The sequence below is a fragment of the Coptis chinensis genome, chromosome 2 (assembly GCF_015680905.1).
Source record: "Coptis chinensis isolate HL-2020 chromosome 2, ASM1568090v1, whole genome shotgun sequence".
In the NCBI taxonomy this organism is placed as follows: Eukaryota; Viridiplantae; Streptophyta; class Magnoliopsida; order Ranunculales; family Ranunculaceae; genus Coptis; species Coptis chinensis.
In genome coordinates, this window is record NC_141457.1 from 111875934 (window position 1) to 111897435 (window position 21502).

At 39.5% G+C, this 21502-nt stretch overlaps 2 protein-coding genes and 3 long non-coding RNA genes across 5 annotated transcripts; all 5 read left to right on the plus strand.

Moving 5' to 3' along the window:
- Positions 1-6751: 6751 nt before the first annotated feature.
- LOC147520699 (uncharacterized) lies at positions 6752-7490 on the plus strand. Its single transcript, XR_015212789.1, has 2 exons — positions 6752-6857; positions 6935-7490. It is a non-coding gene; the product is annotated as an uncharacterized LOC147520699 (long non-coding RNA).
- Positions 7491-8348: 858 nt separating this feature from the next.
- On the plus strand, positions 8349-9148 carry LOC147520700 (uncharacterized). Its single transcript, XR_015212788.1, has 2 exons — positions 8349-8731; positions 8868-9148. It is a non-coding gene; the product is annotated as an uncharacterized LOC147520700 (long non-coding RNA).
- A 193-nt stretch (positions 9149-9341) lies between these two features.
- Positions 9342-10835, plus strand: LOC147520701 (F-box/FBD/LRR-repeat protein At5g53840-like). Its single transcript, XM_086592218.1, has 3 exons — positions 9342-9824; positions 9928-10086; positions 10173-10835. The coding sequence occupies exons 1-3, from the start codon at positions 9660-9662 to the stop codon at positions 10506-10508; spliced, it is 660 nt and encodes a 219-aa protein (XP_086448344.1). The 5' UTR covers positions 9342-9659; the 3' UTR covers positions 10509-10835.
- Positions 10836-18518: 7683 nt separating this feature from the next.
- LOC147520702 (putative F-box/FBD/LRR-repeat protein At1g78760) lies at positions 18519-19550 on the plus strand. Its single transcript, XM_086594315.1, has one exon. It carries the CDS (start codon positions 18519-18521, stop codon positions 19548-19550), a length of 1032 nt encoding a protein of 343 aa, XP_086450441.1.
- A 44-nt stretch (positions 19551-19594) lies between these two features.
- LOC147520703 (uncharacterized) lies at positions 19595-20329 on the plus strand. Its single transcript, XR_015214453.1, has 2 exons — positions 19595-19767; positions 19845-20329. It is a non-coding gene; the product is annotated as an uncharacterized LOC147520703 (long non-coding RNA).
- Positions 20330-21502: the final 1173 nt, after the last annotated feature.

Consider the following 21502-nt stretch of genomic DNA (forward strand, 5'->3'; position numbering starts at 1 on the left):
AAGCCAACACCGACGGCTCCTCTATTGGCAACCCGTAATGGAGGTGCGGGGTGTTCTCTTTAGGGATAAAGAAAATCGGATACTAGGTGTTCTTGCACAAGGGCTTGGAGTAGTAACAAACTTTGAAGCAGAATATTGGGCAATCATCTTGGCAGCAGAACATGCCGTATGCAGAGGATGGTCAAGTTATGGATAGAATGTGATTCATTGGTCGCGTGGCTCAAAGCCTTATGGGGAGAAGAACGCCATGGAAGATCAGAGCAAGATGGAAAATAGCCACTTCAAACTTAGCTCCCGGAGAATAACCCATACCTTTCGCTGGTTAACTTTGGAGCCGACAGCAGCAAAGAAGGCATGCTTCAACTCTTGATAATAGACAAGTCGTTTGGAGTGACATTCACCGTGTTTTGTCCCAAGAGTGGAGTGTCCCTTTCGATCCTATTTTAGATTCTGTTAAGTCGATGAAATGTAATCTTACTATCTCTCTCAGAACACATTCTTTTATTCGTAATACTACTCCTTACTCATGCAAAAAAAAAGAGAGAGTTCAAACTGCTTAACAACAACCTAAGCTTGCCACTTAGGATCTGGTTACCTTCTCTTAAAGTTGTGCATCTAATTTCAGTTTTTGAAGGATGGCCAACTTGATGAGGCCCTCTTTTCAGCCAGTCCCTCCTTGGAGACACTTATTCTAGAAAACCGCAACATTACGCCCGGTATTTTAACAATATCGCCTTCTCAACTTAAGAATTTGAATCTGGGCGGTAACTTTCCTTCCTCAATTGTGGTTTCGCCCTCAACCTCATCTCCCTCAAACTCAATATAACAAATTCAGTTCCAAAGAAATATTATATTCAACGGAAACCTAAAGTTGCTATCCGATGCAAGCTTTTGACCTCAAAGTTGATTCTTTCAGATCAACTACTCAACCAATTAGCATAGTCAAGAATGTGCGATATCCGATTAATCGCCTACACCGCTCGCTCGTGTAAAATACTCCTACCCGCTTTTCTTTGTTAACTTTCGACAAATTAAAAATGGTTGTATTATGTTTTGTAAACTCTTAGAAGTTTGTTTCATCATGGTCTTAGTCGATAGTCGTGGAACTGCAAAAGGATTTAGCTACACAAAAGTGCAATGAGGCCCCATTTTCTAATCTTAAGTGGTCAAGATTGGAACCCCGCTCGCCAAGGATGAAGTCATATTGATCAACCATATACTCATGCATGTTGGGGATTACACCAATACCAATCGGTTCCCCCACTACACAGATAACTTGTATGAACACACTTCAACTCCGGATAAATTCTAAATATCAACTACAACCTATACTAACATGCCCAACTCGCTAAAACAACTATTAACAATGTGATAATAATGTAAAAAGCAAGAAAAGCAAACCACAAAACAAAGATTTACCGTGGTTCGCCAATGATGCCTACTTCCACAAGAGCCGGTTCTTATTAAAGTGGGAAGGAAGATTACAATCTCTCCTTTTAGGTCCTCTCACCTTACTAGATCACTTTATCTCTTTGAGTGGTTGTATCTCAGTAAAGGTTATCTCTCAATCTTGATAGCTTTCAAGATTGGGTTTTCTCTCTTTGTTTTAGTCCGGATTCCAATCCTTTTTCCGACTTGGTTTTTCTCTCGTTAGATTTTCCAAAACCTTGATTTTGGTTTTATCTCCAAAACCAAATTTCGCGGGTGCATCAGAAGAAAAAGGCCCCACGAAATTAGACTGGCGTAGCGCTGCCCTCTTTGAGCTGGTCGCACTAAGACATCGGACACCGAGCTGAAGTCGCGCTTTTCTTTGAGCGCTGGCGCCTCGACCGACGATCGACACCGAGCGAAGTCGCGCTTTCTTTGAGCGCTGGCCTCGACCACTCCAACGCCAATTCGCCCCGCTTTCCAAACCTCTTTCTCTCCTCATGTGAGGGATAACTCAACAATCTCCCCTCCCTAACAGTGAGGGGGCTTCCTCCATGCAATTTCCAAATCATCAGAGGGAGTGCGGCCGCCATTCCGCAATAGCACAACAGACATCAAACTTACCTTTCGGTAAGACTTTGGTCATCATATCCCACCCGCTCTTGTCGGTATGGATCTTCTCGATACACAAATGCTTGTCCTCGAAAGTACTTTCTAATCCAATGATAACGCACGTGTATGTGCTTTGGACCTAGAATGAAAACTCGGATTCTTGCTCAAGTGGATGGCGCCTCGACCGCCACATAGTAACTACAAACTGTTTCGCTTTTAGCCCTAGTTCGTCGAAGAACCTCTTCATCCATAGCAACTCTTTGCAACACTCGCTGGCTGCAATATACCGCTTCAGAAGTGGAGAGGGCAACACACTTTGCAACTTTGATTGCCAAGAAACCGCTCCCCGCAAAAGTAACCGTGATAACCGGAGGTGGACTTCATCGAAGTCAACATCACCGCCATGTCCCGATCGGTGTAGCCTTCAAGTAAGGGCTTACTTCCACCAAAACACAAACACGATTTGAAGTGCCTTTGAGATATCTCAATATCCACTTAACACCTTCCCAATGCTTTTTTACCCGGATTTGATGTAAATCGCTTACAACCCCAACGGCGAAAAGCAATATCCGGTCTAGTACACACCATGGCATACATCAAACCGCGCCCATCGCGGATGCATAAGGAATCTTTTTCCATCGACTCTGCTCATGCTCACCCTTAGGACACATCTTTGGTCATGCGGAACTGGCCACCAAGCGGATTAACCGACCGGGTTTCGCTTTGATCCATGTTCAATCTCTTCAACACCTTTCTCAATGTAGCTTTTTGAAAAGCCACAACTTCTCACTCTTTTGTCCACGAGTGATCCGTGATCCCAAGTATCCGCTTTGCTTGACCCAAATCCTTCATCTCAAAGGACTTACTCAAGTCTTTCTTTCAACTTGATATCTTGTTGATGTTTGGGCCAACTATCAACATATCATCCACATACAACAATAAGACACAATGAAATCCCCATCCGAAATCTCTCGAACAAACACACAATGATCGGAAGCAGCACTTCTTGTATCCTTGCTTCGCCATAAAGGAATCAAACTTTATGTACCATCGCCGGTGCTTGTTTCAACCCATACAAGCTCTTTATCGCCTTGCATACTAGGTGCTCCTTGCCTTTGACCTCAAACCCTCCGGCCGGGTCCATGTAGATATCTTCTTCAAGGTCTCCATGAAGAAAAGTCGCCTTTAACATCTAGCCGCTTTCAACCTCTAGGTTCATACTTTGCGGTCATACCCAATACCACCCGGATAGAAGTCATCTTCACTACAGAGAGAAAATCTCATCAAAGTCAATCCCTTTCCTTTGACCGAATCCCTTCACAACAAGGCGAAGCCAGGGGTGAGATTGTTCTCCCTCATGCTTGACTTTGTATATCCACTTATTCTTGAGAACTTTTCTCCCGTGGGTTTCTCAACTAACTCATAAGTGTGATTCTTATGCAAAGAATCCATCTCGCCATGCATGGCCTTCAACCACTTTTTTGTGTCGTACCTTCAAGTGCCTCTTGAAAGTACATAGGTTCTCCACCATCCGATAGTAGAAACGCACGATATGTGGTGGATACCGGTTGAAGCTAGTCTCCTTCTGCGACCTCCTTGCCCCATCCATCGGTGCCTCAGAGGTTGCACTTCTACTTGCTCTGGTGGTGGTTCATGCATCTCATCTGCATCTTCTATACCAATAGGTTCTATCCCATCATGAGCAATAGGATTCTCATCATGAGCTTCAAACTCATGGTTCTCTGCATTCTCAATGCCTTCTGCACGTTCCACAGTAGGAACTTCTGGTTCTGAATCAACAAGATCATTGGTGAAAGCCTGTAACTTCTCACCCTCCTCAAAGTTTGCTATGGTTTGGTCTTCTAAGAACACAACATCTCGACTTCGGATTACCTTCTTGTTAATCGGATCATAGAGTTTGTAACCAAACTTTTCATCTCCATAACCCAGAAAAATGCACTGCTTGGCTTTGTCATCAAGCTTGGATCTATTATCCTTCGGAATATGCACAAATGCCCTGCACCCAAATACCCTCAAGTATCCATAATCAACATCTCTGCCTGACCATACTCTCTCTGCGGATAATCACTATTCGTGAGGCTTTGCCGGGACGACAAAGTTGATCACATGCACGGCCAGACGCGATTGCTTCTACCCAAGAGCTTCTAGGTAGCTTAGAGTGAGATAGCATGCATCTCATCCTCTCTACAATGGTACGGTTCATTCTCTCGCTATTCCATTCTCGTCATGCGGTGTCTTGGGAACGGTCCGCTCATGACTTAATCCCATGACTCGCAATACTCTTCAAATGGCCCAATGTACTCACCCCCATTATCCGAGCTTAATACATTTCAACAACTTCCCATCTCTCTTTCCACCATGTGGAATTTTCAAACACGCCAAGTACTTCATCCTTGGTCTTCGACTATAGGCCCATATCTTTCGACGCATCATCAATGAATGTCAAGAAGCACGGCTCCCTGGTGGGACTTTACTCTCATAGACCACATAAGTCCAGGTGCACTAGTTCAAGGACGTTGTCCTTTTCGCGGAGACGGAATCTTTGGAAAGACACCCCGTGTTGCTTTCCTACCAAACAATGAGTACATGTATTTAAATGTGTACCTTTAATGTCCGCACGACCTTTTGCTTAGCAAGAACTTCCATCCCTTTTATGTTTGATGCGACACGCCTCTTGTGCCACGTTCGGATGAAGCTTCTTCTTCACAGATTCGCTTCGCTTTTACACAAACTAGCCCGTGTTTTGTAAAGAGAGCAAGTTTTCTTTCCTCCGGCGCTACAATGGGAACCTCTCGCCGGTTTCCATACCCCCGCTACCAAACGAAGTTAACAAAGCCGCCGTCATCTAATTTCCCCACCTGAAATTAGGCTTAACCGATGTCGGGACATGCCTTACATCCTTGAGTGTCAAGGTGTAGCCGACATTGGTTTCTATATATATGAACATCTCCAATGCCTATAATCTTCGAGACGCCATCGTTACCCATCCTCACTTCACCATATTCACCACATATGTAGGTAGTGAAGAATCCCCATCGCGGTGTGACGGATAGGATGCTCCTCAGATCTATCACCCACTTTGTATCCCGACATGAGGTACTAAGACAAAGACACACCACACCGACACAATTCCCACTCAGGTCGCCGGGATTAGTGCGGTAGTATCTCGCCGTGTTTCCGTTCCTCCGCACCATGTCTTCATGTACACGCTTATTCTTCTCATCCCTCTTCGTTCTCGCAGACTCATATCCGAAGTGGCCTTTTGTGGCACAATAGTAACATTGCTCTCTCGCTTTTTAGGAGTTCTAGCTTCACCCTAGATTTTTACTGGCCATCACCTCTAGAACGAGATGGTTTTTCGTTTCGACCTCTCCCCGTTTTCGCGGAAAAGGACCTTCGAGTGAGAGAGAGCTTCTTGCACTCCTTCTAGTCTCTTCATTCAACAAAGATATGGTAGCCATCTCCATGGTAACAATTCCATCCTTGGTCGCTCCATGTAGAGAAACCGCTAATGTCTCCCAACTTTCGGGTAGAGCCTAATAGAAACAAAGCCTCAACTTCGCCTCCCAAATTGATCTTCATCAAATGCATCCGATTGATGATATTCTCAGACTTCATTAAGATGCTCGACATCAAGAACCATCTTGGTACTTTCAGGGGTTCCGCAAACTTCTTAACGACTAGCACTTTGTTTCCACCGACTTCCTTTCATATAGGTCTTCGAAGTTTCTTCCACGCATCGGGCGTCGTAGTCTCTGGGACACATGGTGAAAGACACTATCGTCAATCCACCCGCCGAATGTATCCAATCGCTTTTTCGTCAAGCTTTTTCCACTCACCATCGGGCCTTTTCTCGGTTTTACTCCCTCATTCTCAATGGGAAGTGCCAAGTCCTTGCAATATAGCAAGTCTTCCATCTTGGCTTTCCGATGATGGTGTAGTTCTTCCTATTCGGACTCATCATACGAAAGTGTTCACGGAATGGTCCATCTCTACAAGTTATTTAACCTCAAATCTTCTCTCGTGAATTTCACAAACACCTTTCCGACCAAGATTCGATAACACCCTAAAGCTATTCTAACCAAGGCTCGATACCACTTGTTGGGATTACACCAATACCAATCGGTTCCCCACTACACACGGATAACTTGTATGAACACACTTCAACTCCGGATAAATTCTAAATATCAACTACAACCTATACTAACATGCCCAACTCGCTAAACAACTATTAACAACATATAATAATGTAAAGCAAAGAAAAGCAAACCACAAACAAAGATTTACCGTGGTTCGCCAATGATGCCTACTTCCACAAGAGCCATTTTTCTTATTAAAGTGGGAAGGAAGATTACAATCTCTCCTTTTCAGCCTCTCACCTTACTAGATCACTCTTATCTCTTTTACAGGGTTGTATCTCTTAGTAAAGGTTATCTCTCAATCTTGATAGCTTTCAAGATTGGGTTTTCTCTTTGTTTTTAGTCTGGATTCCAATCCTTCTGACTTGGTTTTTCTCTGGTTAGATTTTCCAAAACCTTGATTTTGGTTTTATCTCCAAAACCAAATTTCATGCGGTAATCAGAAGCAAAGGCCCACTTTAAATTAGACTTGGCCGTAGCGTCTTTCTTTGAGCTGGTCGCTTAAGACACTAGGACACCGAGAGCTGGCTCGCCTCGACCACTCCAACGTCGAATTCGTCCCGTTTCTCTCCAGCTCTGTTTTCTCTCCTCATGTGAGGGATAACTCCAACAATGCACTCTACTGAAATTGAATCTGTCTTCTTAGTGAATGATGTGGTAAGCACTTAATATGAAATACCCGTTAAACTTGATTTTTTGATGTCTTAATTTTCTTTTTAATGGTCATTGTCAAGGGGAAGTTTGGTGGTTTGAAGAACATCGCCCAAGTTGAGCAATATGAAGTGAAGTACAAGCTTTCCCACCTTAAGTTAGTTGAAATCGAGGGCTTCCGAGGATCTGAGAATGAAATGGAACTGGTCAACTTATTTCTGGAGAACGCAATAGTTTTGGAGAAAATGATTATCTTCCTTCGCAACTTCGGCGATGAACAAGAATTGATGAAAGTTGGTAGAAAACTTTTGACACAACCACGAGCGTCATTGACTGCAGGAATAATGTATTGGCGCATCTGATGATCTTGGCCTTCTTTAACTCTACACTTTTCTGTTTTCTAAGTTAGTCCAGATTTGACAGTCAGGCGAATCAAACGGTGAACTGTGTATGCAATTTCAAGGATTCAAGTGGAACTGTTTGTGTTTGGTGTCAGATCAGTATTAGAGTTGTGTTTATTGTCATTTTCTTAAACTTGTTTTGAATTCTTGGCTATTGTAACTATTTCATATTAGTAATATGCGCTTACTGGTCTGAATTGATAGATCCTCCACATCAATATATACGATTGAAGGATACTACTAAGTTTTTTGTTTTTTTTGTAAATTAAAAAAAAAAAATCTGTGCGGAGAAGAGGGTATGTAGTTAAATATACTCTTATTCAGTTTGGCAGTATTGGATTTTTGGGGTGAAGGAATGGGGAATGAAGTACTGTACTAAAGTTAAGTGTGTAAAAAACCAAGTAAGCTGGGGTTAAGGTATACCCCACCTGATATTATTGCAAAAGGTTAAATCTTAACAAGCTTCTTAAGAGTTAGATCATTGAAAGGAGTAACACAAAGACACTATAAAGGAGGAACAAAAGACACTATATCGACAATTAAGTGTTAATAGACCATTACGTAAACTTGTTTTGAAGTCATTCCTATAGTAACAAGCTCAGATTCGGAATCCTTTTGTAGGTCTTAACAAATCTAGTACGAAAAGACGGGAGGAGATCGAAAGAGGGGATGGAAATAAAGAGAAAATTATAGGTTGTTTAGCAAAATCACTAAATTTCTTTTCATGGTTTCCTATTTACCCCTATTCCCTAAGAGCATTTTTAGGAGAGATACTTTCCTAACATCAAACACCAAATTCTTGACCAAATTCCCAAGAATTTGGTGTTTTTTCATTTTAAGGAGAGTCACATGTTGATTCCAATTTTGGTGCTATATCAAATTTATCACGCGTTTTTTCGGTTTTTTAACACTGTATGGGCTTGGGCTAGAATGTAGACTTCAATCACGCGATTTTGTGAAAACTGCACAAGAGATTTGATTGAGAAAAAAAAAAAAAAAAAAAAAAAAAAAAGAAAAAAGGTACATCGTGCAGTTTTTGAAAAACCGCGTGGGCTTGGGCTTCAGTCGTGGTTGTGAGAAAGCCGCGTAGGCTATATGACGTAGTTTATCTAAAACCGCGCCATTTGATATCAAATATTTGATGTTGTTCCTGAAGTTGGTTGGTGTTTTTTAAATTTGGTGTTTGGTTTGATTCAAAAATTTAGTGTTTTTTGGGTTTCTCTACTAAAAATGTTCTAAGTGAATTCCCTAATATATTTCTAGCATAGAACAATCTGTCCAAAACATGAGTGGACAACTGAACCTGGACATCGGCCCGTGGAAAATGGGTTGCGTTTTCTTTTGGGCCTTCACTCCTTTTAGCCAGTCACGGTTCCGTTCGATATTTTAGGGGTTGGGAACACTGAGCAGACACTTGATAACCTTACTGTTTTTTTCTTTTTTTTTTTTATTTCTCAAACACGAGAATCAACGATCAAGGTAAGCTCTCTATTTACTTTTCCACCGATTTCCTGCTGTAAGTTCTATTAAAAATAAATATCCCACGTTGGCTCTATTTATTATTATGTTTTTTTTTTGAGTTATTAAAGTAATTCATGCCTAAATGTGTTGACAGGTCTGAACCTACGATTGCGGGTACTAAGGGATTCCCTTTGTTCCCAACTTCATCTTAAATAAAATTTGTGTGTTTCATGACAATGTTGCAAAGTCAATTTGATGACCAGAACGTTAGTGTAGGAGTGGACAGATTCATTGGTTTGCCACTACCTCTAATCTATCATATTGTATCGTTCCTTCCAGTTGAAGAAATGGTTCGAACATGTGTTCTATCCAAAGGGTGGAGAAACGTTTGGTCTACTGTCCCCTCCTTTCATTTCAATCACGACTTATATCTATCCAAGGAAGAACGCGATTTCTTTTAAATTTGTCGAGTCGGTACTATTGCGACGAGATGGCTTTGATATACAAAAATTTTTCTTTCCCTAGGATACAAACCCAGGTCAGGTGATTCTAGGGTCAATTCGTGGATCATTTATGCGTTAAGACATAATGTTCAAGTTCTTCATATAAGTAATGATAACACATCTATTGCTTGACTCCTCAGATATTCACTTGTGAATCCTTGAGAGAATTCAAACTGCATAACGAAGACCTAAAACTTCCAACTTTGATTTCTTTACCTGTTCTCACAACTCTACATCTTAGCTCAGTTGCGATTTTGAATGGTCATCTACACGTGGCCTTTTTTTCAGCTTGCCCTTGCTTGGAGACATTAATTCTAGAAGAATGTGAGTTTGTTAACTGTTATACGTTAACCATATCTGCTTCTCAACTTAAGAATTTGAGAATAAGTGGCGTAGTTCCTGATTCAGTTGTGATTTCTACCCCAAAGCTTGTATCCATCGAAATGATCAGAATTAGGAATACATCCATTAGGTTCACTTGTGAGCTAAAATTTATTTCTGATGTGAACTTTGACATTGAACTTGATCAATCAAGTGAATCAACTGCCCTACTAATTAGCACTGTGAGGAATGCACAATCTCTGACACTGTCTACTTTGTTCCTTCAGGTAAATACTTGTACAACTTTTCTTGTTTTCATTTGACGAGTTGAAAATCTATTGTATTATGTATTGTTTAGTCTTACTGTATTTTGTTTCAATCGTGTCTTAGTCAATCTATGTGGAAAACGATCCATCTTTATTCAGTTGCATCCAGACTCCATTTTCTAACCTTAAGTTGCTGAAGATTGGAACTCTGTTCAGTGACAATGATATTATGTTGATCAAAAATTTACTCAGGCATTCTCCTCAAATTGAATATGTTATCTTGGTAAGCGCTCAATTGTTGATACTAAATTCAGTGGCTTACTAGTAAATCCCCGTCCTTTTAACTTTTATCTAATGATCATTGTCAAGGGAAATTATGAAGACTATGAATACACCAACCAAGTTGAGCTATTTGAAGAAGAGGATATGATGTCTAACTGCAAGCTGTCACACCTCAAGTTAGTTGAAATTCAAGGGTTCCGAGGATATGAGAATGAAGTGAAACTGGCCAAGTTCTTTCTGGAGAACGCAACAGTTTTGGAGCAAATGTTTATCATGGTTTCAAATTCTGATAAACGGAGTTGCGTAGATAACCAAGAAATGATGAAAATTGGCAGAAAACTACTGAGACATCCACGGGCCTCATCAAGTGTTGGAATCCTGTTTTTGCAAGACCGGTTTATGTCCACTCTCCACATTCTGTAATATTAATTTTTCTTTTTTCAGGCCAGTCAAATTGTTTGAACATGGTCATATACTCATATCAAAAATATGTTTATATATTGTCAGCCAAGCTTTTGAAATTATGTTGCGCACCATAGTCCAGAGGTTCTGCAATGGTTGTCTGTTTTCTTTGAGACAGTGCTTGCATACTCTGAGATTGGTTCTTTCTGATCCTTCTTGTTTGTCGTGGAAAAAATATATCTCAAAAGCTTGTCTGAGATTGAAGCATGAAGTACAGAATGAATAGTTCAAGTACAAGCTGTCTCTTCTCAAATTAGTTGAAATACACAACTTCCGGGGATCTCAGAACGAAGTGAAAGCCGCTGATTTTTTCCTGGAGAATGCTGTATAACCACAAAATGATGACATTATGCGGAAACCAATTGTGTATCCTCGAGCATCACTGAATGTTGAAATACCACCATCAAAAAAAAAATGTTGAAATATTGTTTGTGCAAATCTGCAATAGCTGTAATAATATTAACCTGTCATATGAAGTGGTGAACTGCAAATGATCAGATTTAATTTGGATACAAATCCAATGGTTATAGTATAACCTCATTCTCCAGTGCATCTCAGCCAGATTTTTGTTACGTTTCACATCTCGCGAGTCCTGTGGTTCAATAAGCGGAGGCATGCAAATAAGAACTATCAAATTCAGAACTAATTAGATATTAAAACTGATGCCGGCATGATCAGACACTCATCAGCAGATGAGGATGATGACAATGATAATGATGCTGGTTATAATGTAAATGGGAAGTACGAAGACTGCAAGGACACCGACCAAGTGGAGGATAATCTAGAGGAGGACAACCAAGTTGATAAAAAAAAGTTAGTAGAGGAGGCGCGGTCGTGGTCCCTGTGCAAGTTGTCACACCTCAAGTTAGTTGAAATGCAAGGGTTTCGAGGATCTCAGATTGAAGTTAAGTTGGTTAAATTTTTTCTGGAGAACGCAATAGTTTTGGAGAGTGTTAACGTATACACTATCTTGGTGTATATTCTCTAATCTCCTATATATTCGGTTTACCTCTTTTGTATATATTCTCCTTCCTAGTATAATTAGATTTCTTTCTATATGTAAATTCTTGATGAGAAAGTCTCTCAACTTGAAGGGAAAGTTTCTCTTCCTGTACTTGTAATACCTTTATAAATATATTGAAGTTTTATGTCTCACAGTCAAGTGAAGACACCAAAATCATCTCCATTCTTAACATGGTAACAGAGCAGTAACGATCCTTGTTTTCTGACTCTCCATTCTTTTCAATCAATAATCTCTAGTTGTCATGGCCGAGTCTACTACTCGTGATTCTCTTAATAATCAAGGATCAACAAATGATCCTCTCTTTGTTCACCATTCTCGATAGCCCCACCTCGCTCTAGTATCTCCACTTCTCTCGCGATAACTATCCCACTTGGGTTCGACTATGACCATGGCTCTTCGAGCCAAGAGCAAGTTGGGTTTTGTGGACGCACAATCTCAAAACCTATTTTCAAACCGGCACGCAAGTGGGAACGTTGTAATGATATGGTGAATTCTTGGATATTGAATTCAAGATTCTAGCGACATTCGGCAAGATTTTATATGCCGATAATGCAAGAGAAGCTTGGACAGATCTAAAGGAGCGTTATTCACAATCAAATTCTCCAAAGATCTTCCAACTAAAGGATTCCATAGCCATCCTTAACCAAGAAGATCTATCTGTTTCGGCATACTTCACCAAACTTAAAGCCCTTTGGGATGAGCTTAATTCATTCTCTATTGTTCAACCCCAGACTTGCGGTCATGGAAAATCTAATGCCGAGCAAGTTGAAAGAGATCAAGGTATGAAGTTTCTCCAAGGGCTTCACGATCGTTTTCGTCCAATTCGAAGTCAGATTCTCATGATAGAGCCTTTTCCGAGTTTGCCTAAATTGTACTCGTTGATTCGTCAAGAAGAGAAACAGCAAGAGATCCAAAGCGCTACCTCTCGATTCGAAGCATAAAGAGCCCTCAACACCATCAAATTTGAAAATCGTGCACCAAACCCCCTCAAACCGATCTAACAATTCTTTTCGATCGACAGATTGGTAATCACAAACAAACTGGAAACTTTCGACAAGGTGGCTATAATCAATCAGAGCAAATCGCGCAAAACCCAAAGGGCGCCCCCATTGTGATTTCGCGGGTCGTGATGGGCACTATAGAGCCACTTGTTATAAGTTGCACGGTGTTCCTTGGAAGCAAACAGAGACAATTGGTTCTGCTTCGAATTCTCAGCTTGATGAACCTCTGATGAATCCTCCAGCCCTCACTCAAGAGCAATACAATAAATTGCTCGCTATGCTCTTCGTGTAGCAAGAAACTCTAATGCTAACCTAGCCACGGTATTGCTCTCTCTTATTTTCCTAGTTCTATGTGGATCATAGATACAGGTGCAACAAACCATATGTGTCATTCCTTATCTTTGTTTACTTCATATACATCTTGTTCCATGCCATATTATGTTCAATTGCCTGATGGTACTCATGCTCCTGTCACACATATTGGTACAATCACTCTTTACCCCCACCATTAGACTTGAAAACGCTTTTACATTCCATCGTTTAAGTTCAATCTCTTGTCTGTTAGCCAAATCACAAAATCTCTCAATTGTTTGCTAATTTTTTATCACAATCAATGCATTTTTCAGGACCTATCAACGAAGAAGAGGATTGGACAGGGTAACTATCATGAGGGGTTATATTACTTTTCGATCTCGTCGCTTTTTATCGGGTCATCAAACCACCTAGTATCGATCTCGCATTGGCGTTTGGGGCATTTATCTTATCGCTCTTTGCAAACTTTAAGTAGAGACATTCCTTTTATTTCATGTTCAAATAAACGTACTTGTGAAATTTGTCCACAAGCTAAGCAACATCGCTTGCCCTTTCCTTCCAGTGAGATCACTACTAGTTCTCCTTTTCAACTAATTCATTGTGATATCTGGGGTGGTTTTTCCCATCCTTCGTTGAATGGATCTCGTTATTTCTTAACCATTGTTGATGATTATAGTCGTTGCACGTGGATATATCTCATGCATATTAAATCTGAAACAAAAAGACTTTTGCAATCTTTCTTTGCCATGATTAGAACTCAATTCAACACTCATGTCCATAATCTTTATTCAGAACGGTCCTTTACTTTTCTCACCAATTCAAAAGTTCGTTTCGACAATGGCACCGAAGTTCCTTTCTAACGACATGCACGTGCTTTTTTTTCGATCATGGTGTCATCCACCAAAGGAGTTGTGTCTCAACACCACAACAGAATGGTGTTGTGGAACGTAAGCATCGTCATTTGCTTGAGGTTGCTAGAGCCTTAAGATTTCAAGCACACTTGCCGTTAAGGTTTTGGGGTGAATGTATTCTCACGGCAGCTTATCTTATCAATAAAATGCCATCACCTATTTTAACGGGTAAAAGTCCTCATGAACTCTTATTTAAATCTATACCAAGTTACTCACATTTACGAGTCTTTGGTAGTCTTTGCTATGCTCACAGCAGTAACATTAAGCATAAATTTGATCAAAGAGCTAAGCCTGGCATTTTTGTTGGTTATCCCCATGGTCAAAAGGGATATCGAGTATTTGATATTGCAAGTAAAACAATATATGTTTCTCGAGATGTTAATTTTTTGAAGGAATTTTTCCTTTCATGATGTTTCTAAATCTACTTCTACATCTCCCTTTGTTACTCCCCTTCCTTTAAATGATAATGATAGTATGGAAGTTATTTCTCATGATAATGAAGTCAATCATCATACTATCGTAGAAGGGAATAATGGTGGTAATCTGGTTCTCCTAGTTCAGAAATTATTCGCCAATGACGCACCATTGTCTCCCGCCGGGTCATAATTCCCTGTTGGTCATAACTCTCCAACACCCATTGTTCCGCAGCAGTATCATCATCCACAGCGTGATCGACATCCTCCTATAAAGCTTAGTGACTATGTATGCACACGGGTTACTCATGATAGCTCCCCTCCTCCATCCAATTCCAAGTTGACAGGTAATCCATATCCTATTCATAAGTACCTTTCCAATTCTAATATCTCTGTTGCACATAAGGGGTTTCTTTCTAGTGTTTGTTCCAGAGATGTGCCTACTTCTTTCAGTCAAGCAGTTAAGTGTCCTAAGTGGCGTGAGGCAATGCAAAAGGAACTTCAAGCACTTGAACAGAATAATACATGGAGTCTCTGTCCTCTTCCATCCCACAAGAAACTCATTGGGTGCAAATGGGTTTACAAAATCAAATACAAATCTGATGGAAGCGTCGAACGGTATAAAGCACGATTGGTCGCTAAAGGCTTTACACAAGTAGAAGGGATGGACTATCACGATACCTTTGCACCGGTTGCTAAACTGGTCACAGTTCGAACTTTACTAAGTGTCGCCTCACTACGTTAAGCAATGGCCACTATATCGCCTTTGATGTTAATAACGCTTTTTACAAGGTGACCTTGAAGAAGAAGTTTATATGAGAACACCACCGCTTTCCCGAAGGGGGGAGCATCGAGTATGCCGCCTAAACAAGTCCATATATGGCTGAAACAAGCATCACGCCTGGTTTTCGGAAATTTTTCCTCGCTCTTCTTGAAATCGGGTTTTCTCAATCCAAAGCAGATTATTCTCTGTTCACTCATATCACCGGTCAATCATCCACTTTTGTGTTAGTTTATGTCGATGACATTATCATAACAGGTAATGATGATTCCGTTATCAACCATCTCAAGCACTTTCTTGAGAACAAATTCTTTATCAAAGATCTTGGACGTCTAAAATATTTTCTTGGTATTGAAGTGGCACGTTCATGCAAAGGCATATTTTTGTCTCAAAGGAAATATCTTCTGGACATCCTTAAGGATATTGGTCTAAGTGGCGGCCGTATTTCAGCATTTCCCATGGAACAAAATTTGCATTTATCTCCAACTGATGGGACGCCTTTGCCGGACCCGACTATTTATCAGCGCCTGATTGGCCGACTTATTTACTTGACAGTTACTCGACCTGATATCACTTATTCAGTTCATATCCTTAGTCAGTTTATGCAATCTCCAAGGAGCGCACATATGGATGCGGTACACCGTGTTCTTCGTTATCTCAAAGGTTCGGCTAGTAAGGGGATCCTTCTGTCATCATCTAGCTCTCTACATTTGCATGGATTTTGTGATTCTGATTGGGCAGGATGCCCATCTTCTCGTCGTTCTACAACGGGATATTGTGTTCTTCTTGGCCACAGTCCTATATCTTGGCTTAACAAAGAAGCAAACCACCGTTCCCTTCTTCGGCCAAGCGAGTATCGTGCTATGGCAACCTTAACTAGTGAGCTCCAATGGCTGCATTATTTGCTCAAAGATTTTGGCATTTATCACTCCTCCCCATCACAGTGTATTGTGATAATCAGTGGCTTTGCACATTGCTAAAAATCCCGTTTTCCATGAACGTACAAAACATATTGAAATTGATTGTCACTTTGTGCGAAAAGATTGAAAAGGCCTCATTAGTCCTCGGTACATTCCTTCCTCCAATCAGATAGCAGATATTTTCACAAAGCCGCTCGGTGCAGATCCATTTCATCGTCTTATGGGCAAGTCAATGCTATGATGTACACGCTCAGCTTGAGGGGGAGTGTTAACGTATACACTATCTTGGTGTATATTCTCTAATCTCCTATATATTCGGTGTACCTCTTTTGTATATATTCTCCTTCCTAGTATAATTAGATTTCTTTCTATATGTAAATTCTTGATGAGAAAGTCTCTCAACTTGAAGGGAAAGTTTCTCTTCCTGTACTTGTAATACCTTTATAAATATATTGAAGTTTTATGTCTCACAGTCAAGTGAAGACACCAAAATCATCTCCATTCTTAACAGAGAGAATGATTATCACGGTGTCAAAATCAGATCAGTGGATATCCATAGATAAGCAAGGAATGATGAGAATTGGCAGAGAATTGTTGAAACATATACGAGCCTCGTCAAGTGTTGGAATTTTGTTTCTGCATGACCTATAATGCGATCTCGAGTCTTGATACTTTTCTTTTAAGGTCTGTCAAAGTTGTGAGAACAGGTCACGTCATGTGAGTATATGGATAGGATTCAGGATACTTTTTTAAAATGATTTAAAAATTTTGTGTTAGTTGTTTACTGGGGATCGAGTAGTTGGAGGAAACACAATGATTTTTCAGTTGTCGACCATCAAGAGCATGGTCAGGATTATTGTGGTCTACTAGTCTCTGTACCGCCGAGAAACTGGTGCATTTCATGTTATAAAGTAAGAGCATATGTTTAGAAATTTTCACTCAAGCCTTACAAATAGTGATCATTAAACTTCTGGCTTCTGCGGGTTTCCCACAAACCGATGTGTATTCCGGACCATACTTGCTATTCTTTGCAATCTGAGATTTCTTTGAGACGGCGCTCAAGTACTCTAAAGACTACTGTTTCTTGGCCACTTCATGTAGTGTTGTATAAAAAAAATATTTAAATGTGCTAAACGTTGTGTAGGACTGTAGGCGTATGCTTCTCTATGTTGAAAGACTTTTGAAAGCAATTGGCTAGATAATGCAATATAATCTTGAAGTTTACAAAGTGCAACATTCCTAATCAAATTTGGAAGGCCAGAGGTAAGGACATTCCATTTCTTACTTATATGGAAGATTGCAATTGCCGTCCGAACAATTATTACAAAGTGGACAGCACACTTTCTTTCTGATGTTGGCCTCAGAATAGTAGAATACGATGTCTACCGCAAATTAAGTTCTCCTTAATGCTGGGACGCTGGGTTTATTCAGAGACGACACAGTATCCCCATCATCTGGGTTTCTAAAACTCAATGTGGCAGACTAAGTTACATTTTTGGCAAAATTGAAGGGAGGCTACTAAAGTACTAAGTCAATTTGTGATTCTCACGCGTCACGGTCGGTTTAAAAATTTATCAAGTACTTAGAAGAGTTTTGTTTTGGGTCGTTATAGCTTCCTCAACGCTCCTTGTCCCGAATCATTCATCAGCATTTTCGTTTCACTCTCACTCCTACTGTACAAGATCTAAGGGTTGGTTTAGGAATTTTACGTGCAAACAAATAGTATAAAGCTCGTACAAATCTGTTGAAGGTTCAAATTCTTTGGCGTTCAATAGTTCTTCTCTTCCGAACCATTTATAACTGAACAAAACAAGTACCAACCGAAAGATGTGGTGATTGTTGGAAAACTAAACCAAATTTCTAGAAGTCAAAGAGTCATAGTGAAAGTTTAATTGTGTCTAGGATAATGAAAAGTCTAATTAAAATGTGTGATATAGTTAATGAGGTTTCTAGTATTTAGTCTTCTTTAAAGACTATATATAAGCCATTTATGTATCTGTTTTTGGATTAAGAAGAAAACTAAGAAAAAAAGAACTGAGTTTCATGACAATGTTGCAAAGTCTTCTTTAAAGACTATATATATAAGCCATTTATGTATCTGTTTTTGGATTAAGAAGAAAACAAAGAAACAAAGAACTGAGTTGTATGCTAGAAATTCTTCTTCCAAAGTGATAGTCTAAGTTACTTTTATAACAGTGATCTCTATTTTGTAAAGATTGAATTTTTATAAGTAGTTCTGTTTTTGAAGTCATCTTGCGCATGTTAAGAACCACAAGATTCACGACTTTTGATTTTGGTTCGGTAAGTTTATTACCTGGCGTTTTACTAAGGAAAGGGTTTTGAAGTATATAAGTAATGTAACTCTGTGTTCATTGATCACAGAAGTGGTGAAATTTGTTTTTTGATTTATTGTGAAGGCACTAATTTCATGCTTGAAATGTGTTCACAGGTCTCATTCGATGTTCCCGATTTCATTTGAGAAAAATAGTTTCAATGACAAAGATCCAAAAACAATCCAGTTCGCAGAATTTGATGCAGCCCTATTTCAATTGAGAAAAATAGCTTCAGATATCCAAAAACAATCCAGCTCGCAGAATTTGAGCCTAGAAATGAATAGGATCTCTGCATTACCATTTGGTGGCATTTATAAGAACACACATTCAGCTGGGTTGCTCCAGTCCACTGCACCTTCACTTGGGCAGACGAGTAGTATTGTTGAGCAGACTGGTTCAACCTTTGGAGAGAATTCGAGTCTAGAAATGAATAGGATCTCTGCATTACCCATGCCTATAATCTATCACATCCTATCGTTTCTTCCAGCCAAAGAAGTGGTTCGAACATGTTTTCTATCTAAAGGGTGGATAAACATATGGTCTTCTGTCCCCTCCTTTCATTTCAATTCAAGACTCTTCCGATACATGAAAACATTCAATAAGTTTGTCGATTCAATACTATTTCTACGAGATGGTTCAGATATGCAAAATGTTTCTCTTTCCATAGTAGGCTCGTATGATAATGTAGATGTAAGTAGGATCAAAGAGTGGATAACATATGCAGTAAGACATAATGTTCAAGTTCTTGATATTAAAAATTGTTGCGGGAAAAATATCCAATTAACTCCTCATTTATTCACTTGTGAGTCGTTGAGAGAGTTCAAACTGTTTAACAACAGCCTAAGCTTGCCACTTAGGATCTGGTTACCTTCTCTTAAAGTTGTGCATCTAATTTCAGTTTCTTTGAAGGATGGCCAACTTGATGAGGCCTTCTTTTTAGCCAGTCCGTCCTTGGAGACACTTATTCTAGAAAACTGCAACATTACGTCTGGTATTTTAACAATATCAGCTTCTCAACTTAAGAATTTGAATCTGAAGGGTAACTTTCCTTCCTCAATTGTGGTTTCTGCTCTGAACCTCATCTCCCTCAAACTCGATATAACAAATTCAGTTCCAGTAAATATTGTATTCAACGGAAACCTAAAGCTGCTATCTGATGCAAACTTGGACCTCAAAGTTGATTCTACTCATCTAATTAGCATAGTCAAGAATGTGCGATATCTGACTGTCTACTATGTTCGTTCAGGTAAATACTCCTACCCGCTTTTCTTTGTTAACTTGCGACAAATTAAAAAATGGTTTTATTAGGCTTTGTAACCTCTTAGAAGTTTGTTTCATTGTGTCTTAGTGGATAGCCGTGGAACTGCAAAAGGATTTAGCTACACAAAAGTGCAGCGAGACGCCATTTTCTAATCTTAAGTGGCTGAAGATTGGAACTCTGTTCAGCAAGGATGAAGTCATATTGATCAACCATATACTCATGCACTCTACTGAAATTGAATCTGTCTTCTTAGTGAATGATGTGGTAAGCACTTAATATGAAATACCCATTAAACTTGATTTTTCGATGTCTTAATTTTCTCTTTAATGGTCATTGTCAAGGGGAAGTTTGATGGTTTGAAAAACATCGCCCAAGTTGAGCAATATGAAGTGAAGGAGTGGTACAAGTACAAGCTTTCCCACCTGAAGTTAGTTGAAATCGAGGGCTTCCGAGGATCTGAGAATGAAATGGAACTGGTCAACTTATTTCTGGAGAACGCAATAGTTTTGGAGAAAATGATTATCTTCCTTTGCAAGTTTGGCGAATGCAGTTCAATAGATGAGCTAGAATTGATGAAAGTTGGTAGAAAACTATTGACACAACCACGAGCGTCATTGACTGCAGGAATAATGTATTGGCGCATGGCCTTCTTTAACTCTACACTTTCCTGTTTTCTAAGTTAGTCCAGATTTGACAGTCAGGCGAATCAAACGGTGAACTGTGTATGCAATTTCAAGGATTCAAGTGGAACTGTTTGTGTTTGGTGTCAGATCAGTATTAGAGTTGTGTTTATTGTCATTTTCTTAAACTTGTTCTGAATTCTTGGCTATTATAACTATTTCACTTAATTGGCATAGTATACAACGTACTATACATGTTTTTGCACTTTGGATACTATACAATTTTCTAGGCACTAAACTACATTGTACTATCAAAAAAATTTCAGGTTGCGACCTGGGCAAATATTCCGGCCAAAATCTGTTGACGTGGCCAAATTTGGAGGTTTTATAATCCTATGTGGAGACATGTCATTTTATTTATTATAAAAAACGTGTGTTGACATTTGCCACACAAGCTGAATAGCCAACAAGCATTTCCCGCATTTTCCCTCTTAACTTTTCCCTCTCTTTTGATTAGCGCCCAAAAATTGGAGATTTCATCAAAAACCTAATTGACCAAAATTTGTTGTCTTTAAGACTAAATTGCCTAATTCACACAAACCCTAACCTATATAAAACACTAATCCATAGAAATCTAGTCCATATTAAAGTAAGTTAATGTTTTTTATTCTTAAGTTAATGTTTTTTATATTGTTTTTTGTTATATTGTTGTCGGCTATTATACATGAATATTATACTATGATTGTTGTTATATTATTGATATATTGTTGCTAAATTACTGCAGTGGAAACAGTTGTAATTAATCTCCATCATGGGGGTTCATTTGTTACTAGTCCAGACCTTCGTTACCTTGGTGGTAGGATAGAGTGCTTGGACAATATTGATCCGGATAGGTTTGGATATTTTGATTTAAAATCAATGGTGGAGGAGTTGGGGTATTATAATGTGAGTAAAATGCACTATGGTCAAGCCGCCAGAAGTAGGGTTATATGTTAATTTTGATGATACTAGTATTATGAAAATGCCGCAAGAAGCTTTGGGAATAGAATTGAGGTATACATTGAACATGATGTTGAGGTGGATTCAAGTGAACAAAATGTTGTGCATGATATTGAAGTAGTTGAGTTAGAGAATGGAGAAGACATTGAGATACAAACTCAGTTACAGAGTGATAAGGTTTGTATTTCAGATGATAATGAGTCAGATGAGGAAGATTTTAGGTTTGAGGATTTGCCTGAATTGTCTGATAATGATGAGGAGCTTATTGAAGTTAGGAAAATGATAGAAGAAAGGAAAAAACGAAAAAGACTTGAAAGAATGAAATCAATTTGGGATGATGGTGATCATGAACCTGAAGTGAATGGTACTGGAGCTGAGCA

Excerpts from the sequence above, each read along its gene's own strand:
- LOC147520702 (XM_086594315.1), top strand. The coding sequence starts at position 18,519 with ATGAATAGGATCTCTGCATTACCATTTGGTGGCATTTATAAGAACACA.
- LOC147520701 (XM_086592218.1), top strand. The coding sequence starts at position 9,660 with ATGATCAGAATTAGGAATACATCCATTAGGTTCACTTGTGAGCTAAAA. Across the intron at positions 9,825-9,927 it reads TGTCTACTTTGTTCCTTCAG|TCAATCTATGTGGAAAACGA; the intron begins GTAAATACTTGT and ends ATCGTGTCTTAG. Across the intron at positions 10,087-10,172 it reads AAATTGAATATGTTATCTTG|GGAAATTATGAAGACTATGA; the intron begins GTAAGCGCTCAA and ends ATCATTGTCAAG.